This window comes from Gavia stellata, chromosome 2, assembly GCF_030936135.1.
Source record: "Gavia stellata isolate bGavSte3 chromosome 2, bGavSte3.hap2, whole genome shotgun sequence".
Taxonomy (NCBI): domain Eukaryota; kingdom Metazoa; phylum Chordata; class Aves; order Gaviiformes; family Gaviidae; genus Gavia; species Gavia stellata.
Window position 1 is genome coordinate 86544624 of NC_082595.1, and position 18233 is coordinate 86562856.

General features: G+C 45.6%; 1 protein-coding gene across 1 annotated transcript in view; it reads right to left on the bottom strand.

The window, feature by feature from the left end:
• LRRC1 (leucine rich repeat containing 1) overlaps window positions 1-14446 on the bottom strand; it is a 71442-nt gene extending 56996 nt beyond the window's left edge. Inside the window, exon 1 of the mRNA XM_059834428.1 lies at window positions 14288-14446. Coding sequence (XP_059690411.1) covers window positions 14288-14446 — 159 coding nt within the window. The remainder of the gene's footprint in view (window positions 1-14287) is intronic.
• Window positions 14447-18233: the final 3787 nt, after the last annotated feature.

Sequence of the window (18233 nt, forward strand, 5' to 3'; positions counted from 1 at the left end):
TCTGTATTATGATACAGGGTTTCAATCTTAGTTTGAGTGTCTTATACCCAAGATCATAAACCAGGTTTTAACCTCAGCACCAATCTTTCACTATACATTGTTGTTCCTTGTCGCAGGAAAATAAAACAGAACTGAAATTAATGTGTTTTCCCTCTAAAAGTTGGGTTCCTTTTAGGGAATAAAAAGGACAGAGCTTTAAAAAGTTTATAAACAGCAGTCAAAAGATGCACCAGATCTGAATGTGAAAATTCAAAGGCATTTTTTGAGTCAGAATGGCACTCTTCCCCCCCAAGAATTAAAGGCCTTTGATAACAGTTAAAATTCTAAGAGGAAGATTACAGTTCTACATTTCTAGCTCCCTAAAAACTGATATTACAATTAAAATAGCCACTAATGTTTTTTTAATCCTTCTTTATGCTCACAAGATCCATAACTGCATTTTCATATCATTAACATTCTTTTTATCGTCTAAAACAAATGCATCCCTTTTGCTAAATATTAATAAATATGACTAAACCAAGAATCCATCAGAAGCTTAGAAAAGCACTTAAAGATACTTTTGTGAAAACACAGCAGGAGTACAATCCATAGAAGAGATCCCAATCTGTCCTAACTCTGTCCAAAATAAATACTTCCCAAAAAGTGTTCCTCAGCCAGCATGTAGCTGCTAAACCATATGACAGTTATAAATATTGATGTTCTACTACAAATCTCATAAGCAACAGTTGTCCATGCCAGAGATGCTCTACACTGGCAAGTGAGAAAAGACAGAAGGCATATGGTTAAAAGACAGAAGGGACATCAAAAAGCTATTAAGAGCTGGGCATCCCTAGGAAGGTTTGAGGGCCCTCACCGCACCAAGTGTCAGTGTTGTATATATTTATTAAATGTGCAGAGCACGTGTGCAACAAACAAAATTACACAATATTTAAAGGCATTCCTGTTTCTTTAACTGAGTACTTAAAAGAAAAATGAACTGGGAGCTTTATTTCTAGTTTGCATAACAATTTTTAATGAATGACACCATTTCCTAGATAAAAATCAGAAACTGCAGTTATGTGAATTGCATTTCTTTGAACTTCTTGTTTGTTTTTTTTCCTTTAAACTACAGAACTCAGTCACTCTTGCATGTTTAGTACATCCTACTCCCACTTCCGTAACTATTCTTCCTTTATGTAAGGCACATTATTAGTGCTCTAAGGCACTACTGGAGAGGCAAGCACCTCCTTTTTGCCATATTTGTTTTACCTATCAAAAAGACCACAGCGAAGAAAGAGAATTAAGAGCTTACTGACTAGAGTTCAACAAACATGAATACATATATATATAAAAATAGCTGTAATTTCTTAAATATATACCAACAGAAACATGTTCCTAATTTGATATATCAGACACAGTTCAGCCTCTATTTGAAAAGTTCTAACACGAACCAAAGTGCAATGGGGTTGTTGGCCAGAGCAGCACATCCACCCAGCACACTGTAATAGTAGGTTTTGATTGCAGACCCGACATCTCTACGAGTATCTTGGCAACACTTTTAATAGTGCTTAGTTTAGCCAGCCTAATTAATAGTGCTTCAACGAAACAAATAATTGCATGAGCAGCAGCACTAAAGAAGCCTACAACTTTCTATTTAGCGGCAATTCCCAACCTTCAACTGAAGTTTCTCCTGCTCTCAAAGAATTTATAGAGGTTCCTCTTATATGGATTTTCTAAGAGCACACATCTTGAATAGAGAGAGACTTTCTCGCACTGGAAAACTAACCAAGCCTCTCACCCAGCCACATATTTTTAAAAAAACTTCATTCTGACAAAATTGGGTCAATGTCAGCCAACAGAAGAAAAAAAAAAATATGAGAGATGCGTGTGACTCACTGAAAAGTATAAACAGACAGTGTGATCCCACAGCCCTCATTTTTCATACTACTTTTTTTTTTTTAAAGAATAGCACTAAAACTGGCACTCGATTTTAGGAATAAAAGTGAATAGAATTAAGCCAAACTAGCAGGATTGATAAAACTAAATATTTCCTCCTGCGAAAGTGGCCAAAACACCACATGTTGCTGGCCTTCTTTCAATGGTTCACTCCTGCAACAAAAAACATTAATGCCTGAGAATCTTGCCTGAATGCTTCAGCACCTTTCCCGATGGAAAAAGAAAATAAATGGAAATAGATGAAAACAGTAGGCAACCGAAATAAAAAGCACAGGAGGGCACAAAGACCTACTTGCAGCTAGCGCTGTTTAGGGGGAGGAGCAACATCTCACTGCTAGAGCCTTTCCAGTGCGAAGAGACATGTCACACTCCAAACCCATCTGGCATAGGCAGCCTAACTAAATGCTTACTGTGTTAAGCAAAATGTTTCCATAAAAAGGCTACTACTAGCAGCAAAGAGAATTAAAATTGGCACCTTTATGAAATTCACTGCCTAGTTTTCGAGATGGGCCAGCATGAGCAGCAGAAATTAGAACGAGAGGGAGAGGAGGAAGAAAACTGCAAATTAACTCCAGTTTCAGGGTTATATTCACACAGGATAGAAAGAGGGTTTTCTTTTCTTTGGTGCAGGCACTTGAGCTGTTGCTGACAAGCTTAAAAATTCGTGAGTATTTGCTCTTATGTCAAGTCTCCCTTGGACACCAATATGGATTTTCAACATACGCATGCTGCCTCAGCTTTATGGCTTCTTCAGGAAATTACAGTATTATATTCAAACGGGAATTAAGTAAACTACCAAGACACAGTACATTACTACGTCCCGTTTCTTAAACACCATCTATATTTATTTCACCCATTTTCCAAACCTGTAACTGACCAGCTAAAGAATATCCGCGCTTTAGAATTAAAAAGTGACACACAGTAATCTAAACACAGTTTAACTCCTAATTGCATTCCTGCTTCAAATCTTACTTCAGGCTCCATTTTCTCCTCCTACATTGTAAACAAAACTCAATGGAGGAAGACTTCACTTTATTTGTTCACTTCCATTCACCAGCTACGTGTCCTCCTTCAGCCACCAGATAAGGGAAATTGCAATCAATCCTTCCCCCACCCTTTTTATACTGCCTCAGAAAGACCTCGGAAAAAGGTCTTTCTTCAGGCAAACACAAGCAGAAGCTGCAATTCGTTTCTGGTAAGCAAAGCAGTGAACAAGATAAGGCATCAAATCCGTGAAATAACCTCACAGCACAGCTGAGCATACTTTCCAGCTCCCCAACGAGGTCCCCAACCACTAGACTACCGAATCACTTGCTTTTGGCCCCTAGAAGTGGGGGTTTTTTGGTCTGCACCATTGCATGGCTTCAGCAAGAGAGCAGGGGAACCCCAACCTTTTTTTAGGCGAACACACTGCTTGGTGGTCAGGACACTACGAGGAGAACAGGGATTAAATCATGTAAGGCAGAAGCAGCACTAAATTCAAGTGTTCTGCTTCCTGAGGATGTGTTTAATAACCAGGCTCTCCTACAGGCATACACACAAACACATTCCCCCTGTTTCTCAGAAGGACAAAGGCAGAGAGGGTAGGGCAAGCTTTTCCTCATTCCTTCCCCACCTCCTTTTCTGGAAGTCATCGATAGTCAACCCTTTGAAAAACCATCCGTAGGGGACACTCAATACTAAGGATTCCAAGAGGAAAGGACACTCCCACGCCCTACACTAACCAACTGGTGCAATTTCAGCCATTGCTTCGACTCCAGAGTCAGCCACTGGACATACCAGCCTGGAGCCGATGAGAACCATGGCCATGCTTAGACTCACCGCGAGCTGCAGCACAGCCTGCCCTACACTCAAGCCGTAAGGCACCCCCAGTCGAAAGCCACAATTAACTTGTAAGCAAAAAAGTCCTTCTAGGATGCAGTCCTCTACATCACCGTCTTAAAATCCATCCCAGAGAAACCCACCAGCAGCACGAGCGGGAGCACTGAGGAAAACCAGCAAGGGCACTGAAAGCGGACACCTTCCTCTAGATACACATCCTAACTCACAGAATCACAGAATCCCTAAGGTTGGAAAAGACCTGTAAGATCATCGAGTCCAACCATCAACCAACAAACACCACCATGCCCTTTAAACCATGTCCCGCAATGCCACGTCCACACGTTCCTTGAACACTCGTTGCACAGTGAAACACTGAGAAAGCTGGATCCCACTCCACATTCACGAAGTGTGCCGAGAGCTCAGGCAGACTCCGGTGAAGTCTAGTACGGGAGCTATCAGCCTGGCATCTCCCACAAAGCCTGCCATCAACACGAAGATCCCTCAAGCCACTCTGCCTGCTTCCACCCGCGAGCACAGACAGCTGGTGAGGGCAACAGGGTTTCACAAATGTGGCTCCCTCGTGTTCCTTCAGGCCAAACACACTTTAATTTTCAAATAAAGTACTAAGTGAGATACTGAAACAATTTCTGAGGGCAGGGACTAATTCACAGTGCCGCACAGCAGAGTCATCATGCAGTTGATGACTCTGTATCGAAGTGTTACTAGAAGCAGCTACTGGATTTCCTCTCAAGCCATGAGGAGATGCAGCAGCAGCTGGTGATGGACCACGGCATGCAGACGTCTGCCCACTTGCTAGCTGGCAAGCCAGCAAATGGACAACTGCTGCACACAGTTGAGGTCTCTAATTCTGTCTTCGCATGTTTCATGGCGAAACCAGAGCCGGTGCAGTTCTCTGGCATGGTCAAAGATTGTTTCACTGCCCAAACCATGTCTGTAGAATATTGAAGCTGTACTTTGGTCTTGCAGCATCCCAGCACCAAGTTTGTCAACATGAATAATAATGGAAGATGGCATAGGGGCAGACATTCAAGCAGGAATCTACACAAAACATTAATAAAATGACCAGATTTCATGACAAGAGAAAGTATTAATGAAAGATCGCAGTTCTTAGGGCAGGTACCCTAAACAGAACCAGATGCTGCAACTGCTATCTCCCCCTCCCATGGATGCTTTAAAGCCCGACAGGAAGGATCAGCCAGGAAGAAGGGTTGGGGAAGGGTCTACAGGAGACAGAGCAAAAATGACAACCGATGCCTCACTGAAGCTGGCATTCAACATCTGCCTGCTCCGTTTCTGGCCCCTATTTGCAAAGCACCTGACATTTTCTGAACTACAGTCAACAACGGGCCAATTGCAGGTCCTAGTCTCAGTTGTTACCATCCATTTTAAAAAATGAACAAGGGACTCTCCACTCTCAAAAAACAATACACTGCAGCTCTGAATCAAAATGCTGCTCTACCGAGCGATGCATTGAACAGGTTGCCTCATACTGTTTCCTGGCAGGCAAGGATTTACTTTCTCTTTTGTGTCGCTTAAACAGAGGCAACAAAGGTTAAAGAGCACTTGACGCCACAGGCATTAGAGTACAGTGGTGGGAGGGAATATCTCTGCCTTTAAGAGTCCAGAAAACATCTGCTACAACAAAATATGGATTCATTGCAGTTAAAGGCATTTGCCATTTGGAGAAACAAAAAAAAAAAAAAAAACCCCACACATTTAATCTCACTAATGAATTTCTAGCATGCATTTTTCCAGTATACAAGACTGTTTGCAGGAGGTAACATCTTTTTTTAGACCAACTGATATAAATCAGAAAAATAGCTCTATGTATAATCATAACATTTATTTTAGAGCTACAGATGTATAATCTCTGCCCAAAACCTTGTCCCATCTGTGTATATCACACAGAGAAGGGGATGCTACCAATTTACTACAACAATACACCCCTTACAGAAAAAAAAAAAAGGTTAAAAGTATTGAAAGATAACCACCTAATTACTTTCTTCCAAGTGAGGTCAAAAATCAGTAGAACTCCGCTGTTACTAGGTGGGATGTTGGGACTACAGAAAAACTGCCTTTAGAAAATATTTCAATCCAAGCAGACTTCAAAATCATCTGTATGGACATTAACAGGGAAGTCAGACTTCAAAGGGGACACCAGGCTAAGTTCTCCCTCTGCTCCCATCAGACTGTGGTCTTTCAAATTTGATGTCAAAAGGCATAGTATTTTCTTCAAGTCTTAAGCAATACAACAGAAGAATCTGGAAGCTAGCAGAAAAACTAGAGATATTTAGCAGGTAATAAACTTACTTGGAGCCTTCTGCACAGCGGTTTATATTTAGAGGGATATTAATATAAGGATCCAATGTTGTTTCTCTACAAAACTTATTTATTTTAATAATTCAAGCATGCATTGCACACCAGTAGTAATTGAGTATGCTCACAAAAGGTTTTTACAAAAGGTAAGTATTCTCAAGACACTGAAGTTGTAAAGTTGCAGGTGTTCTTAGAAAGTATTTTACATAGCATTTGTCATACCAAAAAAAAAATTCTTAAACTTTCAGTAAAACTACCTTTACTGTGTGATATTAACCGGAAATAACACACTTGTTCAAATCGTATAGTGGTATTTCTTCCAGGATTTACAGTAAGATGTGCAAAAACACCATGACACTATCGATGCTAAACGTAAAATGCAATTAAGTGTTTGAGGGTGAATAAACAGTGAAAAACATGACAATTCTATTTGCGTCATTAAAAACATCAAAGCTAAAGACAGGCAAGAACCTTGATACGCCCTCTACAGAATCATAGAACAGTTGAGGTTGGAAGGGACCTCTGGAAATGACCTAGTCCAAACCCCCTGCTCAAGCACGGGACACTTAGAACAGGTCACCTGGGACCATGTCTAGTCAGGTTTTGAGCACCTCCAGAGATGGAGACTCCACAGCCTCTCTGGGTTGTGCCAGCATTTGACCACCCTCACAATAAAAAAAAGTGTTTTCTGATTTCAGATGAAATTTCCTGTTTCAGTCTGTGCCCATTGCCTTTTATAATGTCATGGGGCACCACTGTGAAGAGTTCTGCTCTGTCTTCTTTACAGCCTCTCATCAGGTATCTATATACACCAATAAGATCCCCAGCGCCTTTTTCTTCTCCACGCTAAACTATCCCAGCTCTTTCAACCTCTTCTCATATGACAGATGCTCCAAGCACTTAATCGTCTTTGTGGCCCTTTGCAGGACCCAGTCCAGTATGCCCATGACCCTTCTTCTGGGAAGCCCAGCTCTGGACACACCACTTCAGATGTGCTTCCCTCAGTGCTGGACAGAGGAGAAGGATCACCTGCTGGCAATGCTTTTCCTAATGCAGCCCAGGATACCATTAGCCTTCTTTGCCATGCGGGAGCATTGCCGGCTCATGGTCAGCTTGTCCACCAGGTCACCCAAGGCCTTTTTTTGCAAAGCTGCTTTCCAGACGGTTGGTCCCCAGCCTGTACTGGAGAATTGGGTTATTCCTCCCCAGGTGTTTGCAGGGCTTTATGTTTCTCTTTACTGAGCTTCATGAGATGCCTCTCTGCCCATTTCTCCAGTCTGTCAATGTCCCTCTGAATGGCAGCATAAACATCTTTCTTATCAACCACCTCCAAGCAGATCCCTGGAACAGGCCAAAGCCTGTTTCCTGAAGTCCGGGGTTGTGATGCTTTTTGCCCTGTTCCCTCCCCTCAGGATCCTGAACTCCACCATCTCACAGTCACTACAGCCACTGCAACCCTGACCTTCACATCTCAACCTGTCTCTTCCTGTTTATGAGGTCCAACAGAGCACCTCTGTCCATTAACTCCTTGATCACTTATATTAGGAAGTCATCAATGCACTTCAGAAAACTCCAGGATTGCTTATGCCTTGTTATGTTGTCCTTCCAGCAGAAGTCAGGGTGGTTCAAGACCCACATGAGGACCTGGGCCTTTGAATGTGAGGCTTCTTCCAGTTATCCGAACAAGGCATCATCTACTGCTTCTTCCTGATCAGGCAGTCTACAGCAGACACCCAAAACAATGTCACCCGCTAATCCCAACCTGCTCTCAGCTGCCCCATCATCCAACCCAAGGCAAAGCTTCACATATCCCTGCTGCTCTCTCACATGAAGGGCAGCTCCCCATCCTTGCCTTCCTGGCCTGTCCTTCTTGAAGAGCCTATATTCATCCATTGCAGCACTCCGGTCATGTGAGATATCCCACCATGTCTCTGTGATCCCAATGAGATTAAAAATTTGAAAAAAAGGAAATAAAGCTTCTAGATGTTTACATCTTAAGAAGGGATGGTTACAACCCGTAAGCACATATTTAAGGAGAGGTACAGTATGGTATCATTGCTTTCCACAGGAGAATACTGGCCATTGACCATGCAAGCGTCTTTCAGACTTATGGTTGCTTAATGGGAGAAACTACGGTAGAACAGTGAAATTTCATCTAAAAGGTTTTTTTTCCTGAGAAAGAGGTGTGGTACGGGAAGAACAGAGGGACTTTTTCTGAAGGAGCTTTCACAAGATTTTGGTATAATAACAGCACCCTGGATTTCAACACCACACATAGTAAAGAGATACAGACACTGCCTAAGTTGAATGCCAAGCAGCAGCACACCATCGGTTTCTCTAACACAGAAACTGGGGTACGGGAGGACGCCAGGGTTTAACCAGTTCTCTCGGGGAGCGGGCCTCCCATCAACCAAGTAACTCTACAGAGAAGCTTTAGCGTATAACACCACGAAGAAAAATTACAGATGACAGATACAATCTATAAACCCAAACAGAGAAGTGAAATGATTCAGAGTTGCATCAGATTAGGTTTACAAACACTACATAAAAATCATTCCCAAAAGAAGAAAGAGTTCAGCAGACTCCTAAGCTAAACTAAGTGCATACATGAAATTTTTAATTAATTTCTTTTTGCCATTGGAGTTTTTACGTAACATCTGCAAAAAGTCTCATGGGAAAGTGGTCTTTATCCTTTGAGTAAAAGAACCGAGTAGCAGCAAGACAAAACAGCAGCAAAATAAGAGTTATAAGCTATTTTCCACCACCCACCAATGCAACAAATGCCAGTGATTTAATATAAAAGCCAAAATACAATAGTGCATTCAAAGGTTCATAAGATGTTTGGGTTTTTTACCAGTGAAAAAAAAAAAAAATGTTTTGTACTGCAAACTCCATGCACAGAGAAATTAAGTTGACAGGATGTATTGGCCTTTAAATTCTAATGTACAGGGGTAGGAAACATTCCATTGACTACAGACTGATCTATAGAATTGAAAGCATCTTATTTTTATCTGATGCTTTTCATTAGAGAAGCTATTGAAATGCATCATGCAGAATGTGTTATTTTCTCCTATCAAAGCAATCTGCCAGAAAGCCTACTCTTCGGTGAAATATAGTTTTTGACGTGTAGCAAATGATATACTACACATTACAGCTTGAGTTGAAAAAGACTTCACATTTTCACTCCTAAGGAAAATAAAAATGGTCCAGGTTTAGAAAAAAAACCCCACAAACTACATTTTTAAGTCACTCTAAGCACACTGGTGACTACATACTATGGTTTTTTCCAATCAAATCAGATACACTAAATATTCAACAGAAGGCACTTAGGATCCAACACAGGAGAAGGCATTATTTAAGCAAGTTAAGAGCCACACTCTACCTCTGGCCCTATACAAAGCCCTTCCTTTTGAGACAGAAGGGTGCAGCTCTTTAATTTGTCTTGTAAAGCAGAAGTGGTGAGAAGCATGCTGACAGCTAGAAATTGCTGTTCTGTGGGAAAACAGCCACATCTGCCAAGAAAGGCTAGAGAGACCTCAATATTGTGGAAAACCACCAGCAGCTTAATAGTACACAGCCTGCTCCTCCAGCACATCCCACCAGGCTGGCTCATCCTGCAGGAAGGGCAAGAGTAGAAGAGGGAACCTGGGAGGCAGCAGAAAGGAAGGGGAAAGAGCAAAGTGCGAAGAAAAGAAAACAAGTGTTTTCAAGGGCAGTCGAGAATCTGGCACAGAAGGGACAGCAGAGGAAGCAAAGAATCACAAACACAGGCAGACAGAGCTGTTTAGGTCGAAGGAAGTAAGCAAGATCCTGGGACATCAAGGATGGGGGAGGATGAGAAAGTATGAACACGTGGGGCAAGGAGCCTGAGACACCAGTGATAACGGCAGAGAAAGGTCGCTGTCAATGTAAGCACAAGTTCTCCATCACGTAACTGGGGAAGGGAGGGAAGAAGGATCCAGAGATCCAGCAGAGCAGTTAAGGAGATTTGGGGAAAGAATCAGTGTACTGACACGGGAAACCAAAAGGATCCCTGTGCAGTAGCAAAATGATATATAAGAAATTTCTAAGTTACTGTACAAAAATGAATTATTAACTTGTATTCCTGAGAGGCTGCCAGGTATAGCTTAGGAAAAAAATAAAAACGTATTTGTAGGGAAAAAGGGGTCAGAAAAACTGAGTTAGCCCTGGTCCACATATGCATTCAGGCACAAGGGAGCAAGCAAGGGGAGGAGTGGAAATAATGGGGGACAAAGACAACTCCCTCTGCTTCTTGGACATTTCTTTTCAGATGTTTTCCAGATGAACCCTTCCTACCCCTCTCCCCTTAGAAAGAGGTGAAGAATTCTACCATACATTTTGGTCAGCCCACATAACAAAAATAAAACCAACGAAGTAATTCTTTCAAAATCATTCAAGCGTATTTCTTGTTTCTCCTCTCCTAGGGATACTTCAGATGACTCTCATAACGTACAACGCAGCAATATTGCTGGGTCTTTCTTCTAGTCCTTTCCCATCGAGACGCTAAAGCAATTCTTTAAGCTGTCTTCTGTCTTTTGAGGGGATTTTTGCGTGTGTTTGTTTTGTTGGGGTTTTTTCGGTGACACCCTAGCATACGCCATGCTCTAGTGTCCTCTTGAATAATAGAGGTTTTAAGTATGCTATCGAAGACTGCAGATTAAACAAAGCCTAAGACTACTTCTGTACCCCAAAATGGAGGGGTTAGGGTGTATTAGAGTGCATTCTTTTACTGGTGTATTGGAGCAAACCAACCAACGAACACCTTTCATTGCTACTTAATAGAAACAGGGTCAGGGAGAAACAGGGGAGAAGGGGGGAAACGTGTGCATCCAACACAAGTTGTCCCATCAACTTGAAAACAGTACAGGATATTCATGTATTCCAACACGCCACTTGATGATATTTATCTGCCTCAGAACGCTTTACGTTTTGAAGGGACGAAAAAAATGGTGCAAGCGGAAGGAAAGCAGACGTCTAGTGATAAAGCCATCATCACTGTCTCAGACTTGCGGCATGGCAATGCCAGGAAAAGAACTCACCAATATCTGCTTGGTTTCAGAGAAGTATTAACAAGACCTCCTGCCTGCTGTAATAGCTGTTTCACACCGCACCTGCCCACACCGGGAAGTTGAGGTCTGAACTACCAGGGCATAGAATGAAGAGCAGGGCAGCAGAGTTGGGGTCTTCCTCATCCAGCCAGCTACAGCAACTTCTGCTGCAAGTCACAAAGTCTACAGGGCGATTCTTCGCTATTTCAAGGTGAGCCTTTACAGCAGCAATTTCCTAAGGAGGATCACAACTATCTCAGGGACACGAACACCTTATCGGTTACGGGATATATTACGGCATCAGCACAGCCTACAGATGATTCACCAGGAATCGGCACAGATCACTGTGAACTTCAGGAGTTCATGAAGTACAGGAAAACATCTAACTAGCCAGCCACTGAGACTTAAACAAGTCTCCTGACTTGTTTAGACCTGAACTCAGCCCAAAAACGGTTTGATTTTGTGTTACTGCCTTTACGCATCTAGAGAGGAAACTTAATCAGGGTAAGGTAAGACTAATATAATGCATTACACTAGATTAAGGGCTTAACGACCGCTAAGATCTATGCTGACCTAACAGTTTGTTAATTATATGCCCTAATGACTTCCCTCGTGTTTTCCCTGCAAGAGGCGTGGTGTACCCCTGCTTTTTGTACTTATTTCCAATTCTGGATCTGTAGTTTGCATCAATGCTACCCTTTTAATATCAAGTGGAATGAACAGTGTACCCTGTAGCTACCTTCCAAAGAGAGATCTTCCACTATTCTCCTCAGCCAGTTTCCTATAGCAGAACTTTTAAAAACTATTTGCTAGCAGCGACTTTCAACAAGGCTCTTCCCATCCATTCCCAGCTTCAATAGATTAGTTTCACATCCAGGATTGCAGCTGTATTTTTGTACCCAAAACTCCCAGAGAGTAAACACTTATCTGAGATGATAGCACTATATTCCATTTATCAGAAAACATTAATAAGGAACTGACAAGTAAAGTTCATAGGTCTGTGCAGGAAGCCCTAATAAAAATGCCTTCCTGCATTGCTGACAAGGCACAAAGTACTCAGGACAGATACTACAAGTATGTCTCTGTGGTTGTATTTCATCGGATTCCTCCCAGTCCAGCTAAAAACCCACAAACGTATCCCTACACTATATTTAGGCACTCCTGTAATCTGATCCATGCACATAAAAAAAGTCGTCTTCCTAACTTCAGCTTTTGCTTGATTCCACTGCAATGCCAAGGAGACTGGGTGGTTGGGATTTTTTTACCACCTCACATATTTTTTACATGTATGGAACTTAATATGTACTCACATGTAAGTAATGGCAAGAAGCGGTCTTTTTAGCCATCACAGGACAAAAAAAGGCTACTTCATACATTACAATTCAAGGAAGAGGAGAAATGATGAATAGTTGCACTCTGTTTACAGAAGTAAATACCACAGAACACCACAAACATCATCGTTTACATTTGTACACAGCAATCAGTTTGTGGGGGATTCATTATTTAAAAAAAAATAAAAAAAAAAAGAGAGAGATAGGTCTCAACAGGATTTCAGTCACAAGCACATTCAGTATCCCTGCAATAAGAAGTGTACAAGCCTGAAAGTCAACACTAAGAAGAAAAGCCTAGTACAAAAGGAAAGAGACTCCCGAGTGTAGTCTGCACACAAAGCCAGTAAGAAACTGCTGGAAGTAAAAATCGCACCCACATGGAGGCTACATAAACCAGTTTTGCTCTGCTTCAGAAGGATAAAGAGCTCAGTCACAACAAGATGCAAACCTGCACCTAGGCTTTCCAAAAGGAAAAAGCCAAATTTAATACGTCAGTTCAATTAAACATCTTTACTACTGTCTATAGGAAAATTTCTCCACCATGATTACTCTTACTAGCTAGAGTGAAAAAAAACAGTTTATGCGAGAGAAATGAGTTTAAAAAAAGAAAAGTAAAACTGTTTGGGTTTTGGTATGAACAGACCAACTCTGATTCAGGTAGAAACAAAAGTGCTTTTGAAAATTTCTCTGGCTAGTGAGTTCAGTTTCTTGGATTCCAAGTTAGTAAGAGTTCACACACTTTTAAGGTGCAGCTTCCAGATAACACTTCCCCTCTGGTGTCAAACTCTACCAACCACAACTCACAAAGGCTTCTGAGGTGTCCAAAGTTTAAAGAGGAAACACTGACAAATGCCCTTGGTTCATCAAGTCAAACATCAATCACGTCTCCCACTCGCTCTGTGTCCGTGGAGTCGAACGTTGCCTCGCTGGAATTACTCTGATGGAGTTTTTCTACCAAAATCAGCACGTGTCAGCCGGTGAGTCACACTGGCGGGTACCACCTCAACGTGTCAAAACATTAAATTTAAGTAAATTCGCCTTTGAAAATACTACCAAAAAAGCATTATGCACAAAACTCTGGATACATGTGTCATGCAAGAAGCAAAATGCTGACAACTGTGCGGGACTTACACCGCAAAAAAGGAAAAGCTTACGCGCCTCTAGTGCACTGCATGACGAAGTTTCCAGGAGTGGAAGGCAGAAACGGGAACGCTGTTATCTGCTAGCGGGTTTTGGTTTTTTCCCCATGTAGAGAGCAGATAGGATCTATCGAAAGGGGGAAAAAGGGGAGGGCTTAACACCCTCCAAGGTCTCGTAATTCCGATGACGTGAACGTTAATCACAACACATATTCACATCCTGTGACTCCAGCCCTAACCCCTCTGCCCTCCAAACGGTACTCTTCCTCCCGTAAGACGCGCATCTCCAGCTTCTGCTCGTTAAAGCTCATTTACCATCAAACTACGGCGAAATGCTAAACGCTAACCCGAGGCTCCGGCTCTTCCTTTAACTCCCGGGGTTACTACCGCAGACGGACGGCCCCGGCCGCCCCACACCGCGCGGTGCCGACCGGGGCCGGGATGCCACAGCACCGCCGGGGCTTCCAGGAGCCCCTCACCGCAGCCCCGGGGCGGGCGCGGCGGCGCCTCATCCGGCCGGCGCCGGGCCGGGGCGCTCGGCGGGCACCTGCCGGGGCGGCTCACCTGCGCCCCCCGCCCCGGGCGGCGGCGGGGCTGGGAGCGGCCTGGCCCCGCTGCCGGGGGCCGCCCCCGTTCCCGCTTCCCTTGGGCTCACCTTGGGCAGCTCGCGCAGCTGGTTGGCGTCCAGCAGGAGCTCCTCCAGGCTGCGGCTGTAGCGGTAGATCTCCTCGGGCACGGCGGCCAGCGAGCAGTGCCGCTTGTCGATGGACTCCACATGGCGGTTGCACCGCCACAGGGGGATGCAGTGGAACATCGCCTCGCCGCGGGGGGGGGGGCGGCCGGGCCGCCGGGGGCCGCGGGGCGGGCGGCGCCGCCGCTCACCGCCGCCCCCTCCTCCCCGCCGCCCGCGGGAGCCGCTGCCCCCTCCGCCGCCGCGCAGCGCCGGTCCCGGCGAGCCGGCGGCGGCAACCCGCATCCAGCGCGCCGCCGCCGGCGGCGGGAAGCGGCCCCGGGCGAGCGCGGCGGCCCCGGGAGAACAATGGGCGGGAGCCGGAGCCGCAGCCGAGCGGGGCGGGGGGCGCCCCCCTACTGCTCCTCGGCGGGCCGCTGTCCTCCCCGCAGGGGCATCGCGGGGCGCCGGGCGCAGCGCTGCTGCTGGCGGCCGCCGCGCATTCCCGCGCCTGACCCGGAACACGGGCGGCCGCTCCCCCGCTCCCCTCCCCTCCCCTCCCCTCCCCTCCTCCCCCGTCCCGGCTGACATCAGCAGGGCCGGGCCCTGCCGCGCCGCCCCGCCCTAGCCCGGACTCGGCCCCGGCCCGCCGGCCTGCACGGGGCGGCGGCCAGCCGCCCGCACCCCCCCCGGCGCCGCCGTCCCGCCCCGGGGCAGCCGGGGGCGGGCGGCCGCACAACTTCTGCCAAGGAGAAAGCCGCGCCGGCACGGAGTTTCCCCCGGCTGGAAGCGTAAAGCCCCGCCCGGGGGCAGCGGGGCTCCTGCGGCCGGGGCGCTCCGGGGTCCCGGGCGCAGCAGCCGCCGCGCAGGGCGCCCCCCGCAGCTGCCGCGCAGCCGCCTCGGGTCGGTTTGCCATCGCGGCGGGCGGTGGTGCGGGGCCGCGCGGGTCTGCTTTCGGTCAGGCGGTGTAACGCGGTTTGAAACGACTGGGAACGCCGTGAACCGGTTTGGGCCACTCGCTTCGCCTGCTTTCGGGCATGCTCCTCCTTACCTGAGATGCTCGCGAGCATCAGCGAGCGGGAATGTGCGCAGACTACTCTAACATTTTCTTTTCAGTTGTTGGAACACAACGCTGTCTGGAAAGTAGCGTAATAAAATGCATGGAATGCTGTTTAGGTACCATGGCCGTGGATGATGTTTTTCCTCTCGAACTACATTGCTGTGGCATTAAAAAAAAATCAATATACTATCCTCAAGGCTTTCTGAAATACGGTTTTTTAAATCCAGTTTCAAAAGAGCTGGTTGTAAGGTCAGAAGGTAATTACACCGGCAGCCCCCTGCCTGTGTCTGCCGGCTCCGGGCGCCAGCAGCCCCACTCCTCGTACCTCTGCGAGTGGGGCAGTGTGCTGAGCTCTAACAAAACACAGTCTCGGAGGCTCTCCTCTCTCTGGTTGCATAATAGCAATTTTGTAATCTACACAGTGACAGAAAATACTTTTGAAAACAGGCACTTAACATCAGCGCTGCTCTTGAAATATGGCTAATTTCTTGCATAATTATAGCTGGGTGCAGATACAGGAATAGAGGAGATGGAGCAGTTTGTTGTGTTCATCTCTGCTCTTCAATCCCCGCACAGTACTGACAATACTTAATCTTATAAAGTTGAAATGTATTTATTGTTGTTTTTTCTTGAATCAGCTAATAAATCTTGCAAGCTACACTTGTTTTATTTCTGTGGGACTTGCAGTGATCTGCCTTTTTTTTTGGTTTTAAAAAGGACATTTTAGGAGCTTGTATACTGTTACTCTTTGCTGACCTACAAAACAAACTTTAAAAATGTTGCCATTTTCTTATAAGTACCTTAAAAAAATCAGTCAGAACCAACATTGTTTTTTCTTCAATCAATATATCCAGTAATTATTAAAAAAAAAAAACATGCGGAACCTCCCAACATGTCTAAATAAAGTATGTAAAGAAATCTGCTAGCCTGCCTGGAAAGAACTGTAAATATTGCTGATCTGATAACAACTGAACTGAAGTGGTTTTTTACAAAGCCAGAGGAAACAATCTGACTTCTGACCACGCCGTGATGAAAAAAAAGTGTGTTGGAGCGAAAGTGTCGGTATTTCACCTCAGAGGACCATAACCAGGTTTCCAGCATAATTTTCATCCTCTACAAGTGTACAAACCGTTTATAGCACATGCAAAAAGAAAGCTGCAATTGATCTTTTTCATCCTGCACTTGAGAGGGAGATCATTACCTAATGTTATTCTGAGCAGGGCTTGGAGATAAGTGTTCTCAATATATCTACAGTATTTTGAAGTAAAGACTTCCTCAGCTTCTGCAGTAGAAGGAGCGTTCATTAAATGTGTTCACGTGTGCTTGGAAACGGGGCAGGCACGCACCAGCGCTCTCAGGCCTTCCCAGCCCCGGGGCAGGAGATTAGATAACTACAAGACAGGAGAAAATCAAATGAACGTATTGTGCACCGGCACAGAGCTTGGCAAAGGCAGGAATGCCGGAGGCTGGCCAGCAGGTCTCAGAGGTGGAGACGAGGAGGGCCATCACCATCACCCGTGGTGGGTCCCAGCTGGTGGCCAGCTGGGCACTGCCAGCACACTTCTTCCAGCTGCTGGTGAGGCTGGTCCTCCCTGAGGGCAAGCAGAGGGGCCAGGTTCAGAAAATAAAGCTTCTCGTGGCAGCTCTGACCCAAGCTCTGACACGGGAGGTCTCGAACCAGACAAAGGGAACACGGTGCTCTCAGCAGAGATCAAGCGAGATCTGCTACCAAGATTGCCTTGCCTAAACTCAGCCACCACTACAGCTCCTCAGTGCCTTTCTTCCTAGAGAACCCTTTGGAGAAGCGGGACTGCAGGGAGGCTGTGCAGCGGGGCAGGTGAACAAGGGAGGGCTGCAGCTGACTGCCCGCAGTATGCGTAGGAAATGCAGTCCTATATAGGACTGTGTTGTAGGGATGGGCTGGCATTTGAAATTACAGAACAATATGACTTGCTTAATTGCCGAACGGGAGGGTGAACAGGTTGACCCCTGAGCTCCAGCTCTTAAGAACAGGCTTGTGAGTGGCATTTCAGGACCTCCTGTGCATCTTCTGCTCAGCTGGAAGCATCCACATTGTCCCACAGCTGAGCCTGACACCAGCCAAGAGCTCCAGCCATGGCCACTGTGGGAGGGATTTCATGTCAGCTTGTGGTGCTCTCCATCCCACAGTCTTCTATGCCGTTTGGGAGAAATGCCCAGCATACCCTCCAGACAGAGAGGGTTTCTGATCCCAGCGTGCTGATCTGTCTTGGAGGCTTGTAAACAGTTTGAGCCTTTCTTGCATGACACGGACACGAAGTTTGGCATGAGGTGTCACTTCTGCAGATGCTGTCATGTGTCTCATGACTAGGTCTCACTGTGACAAGTCTAGACAGTAACAGGAGGCTGACAGTGACTATTGGGTGAGTCTGTGCCTGTTGTTAATGAAGGATGCGGCCAACTATTTGCATGCTTCTCATGAGTGTCAGGGAGTCCAGGGGACAGAGTGGTGGCAAGAGAGCTTAATACTTATTTATGAGATCTGCCGTCACCAGCTGACACCCACTATAAGGATAAAGAACCTCTTCCCCTTCTCTGAGATGGACAGCTACTGTCATAGGGTCTTTGATAAAATCCTTGGGAGCTTAGGACATCAGATCAGTGCTAGTGGCTCTGGTCCACTGCACACCTGAAGATACAGCCTGAGGCTACAGTATGGAAATAGGCATCAAGGAGGCCAAAAGGTAAACCAGCGCCTTTGCTGAGGAAATAGTATTCTCGCAGCAAAAAGCACCATCCTGAGCAAGCAAACCTGCTCGGCTTTTGGCAGTGTAATGAGTTACTATTCTTTATTGTTCCACTGCACTAAGAAATAGCAGCAATAAAAAACCC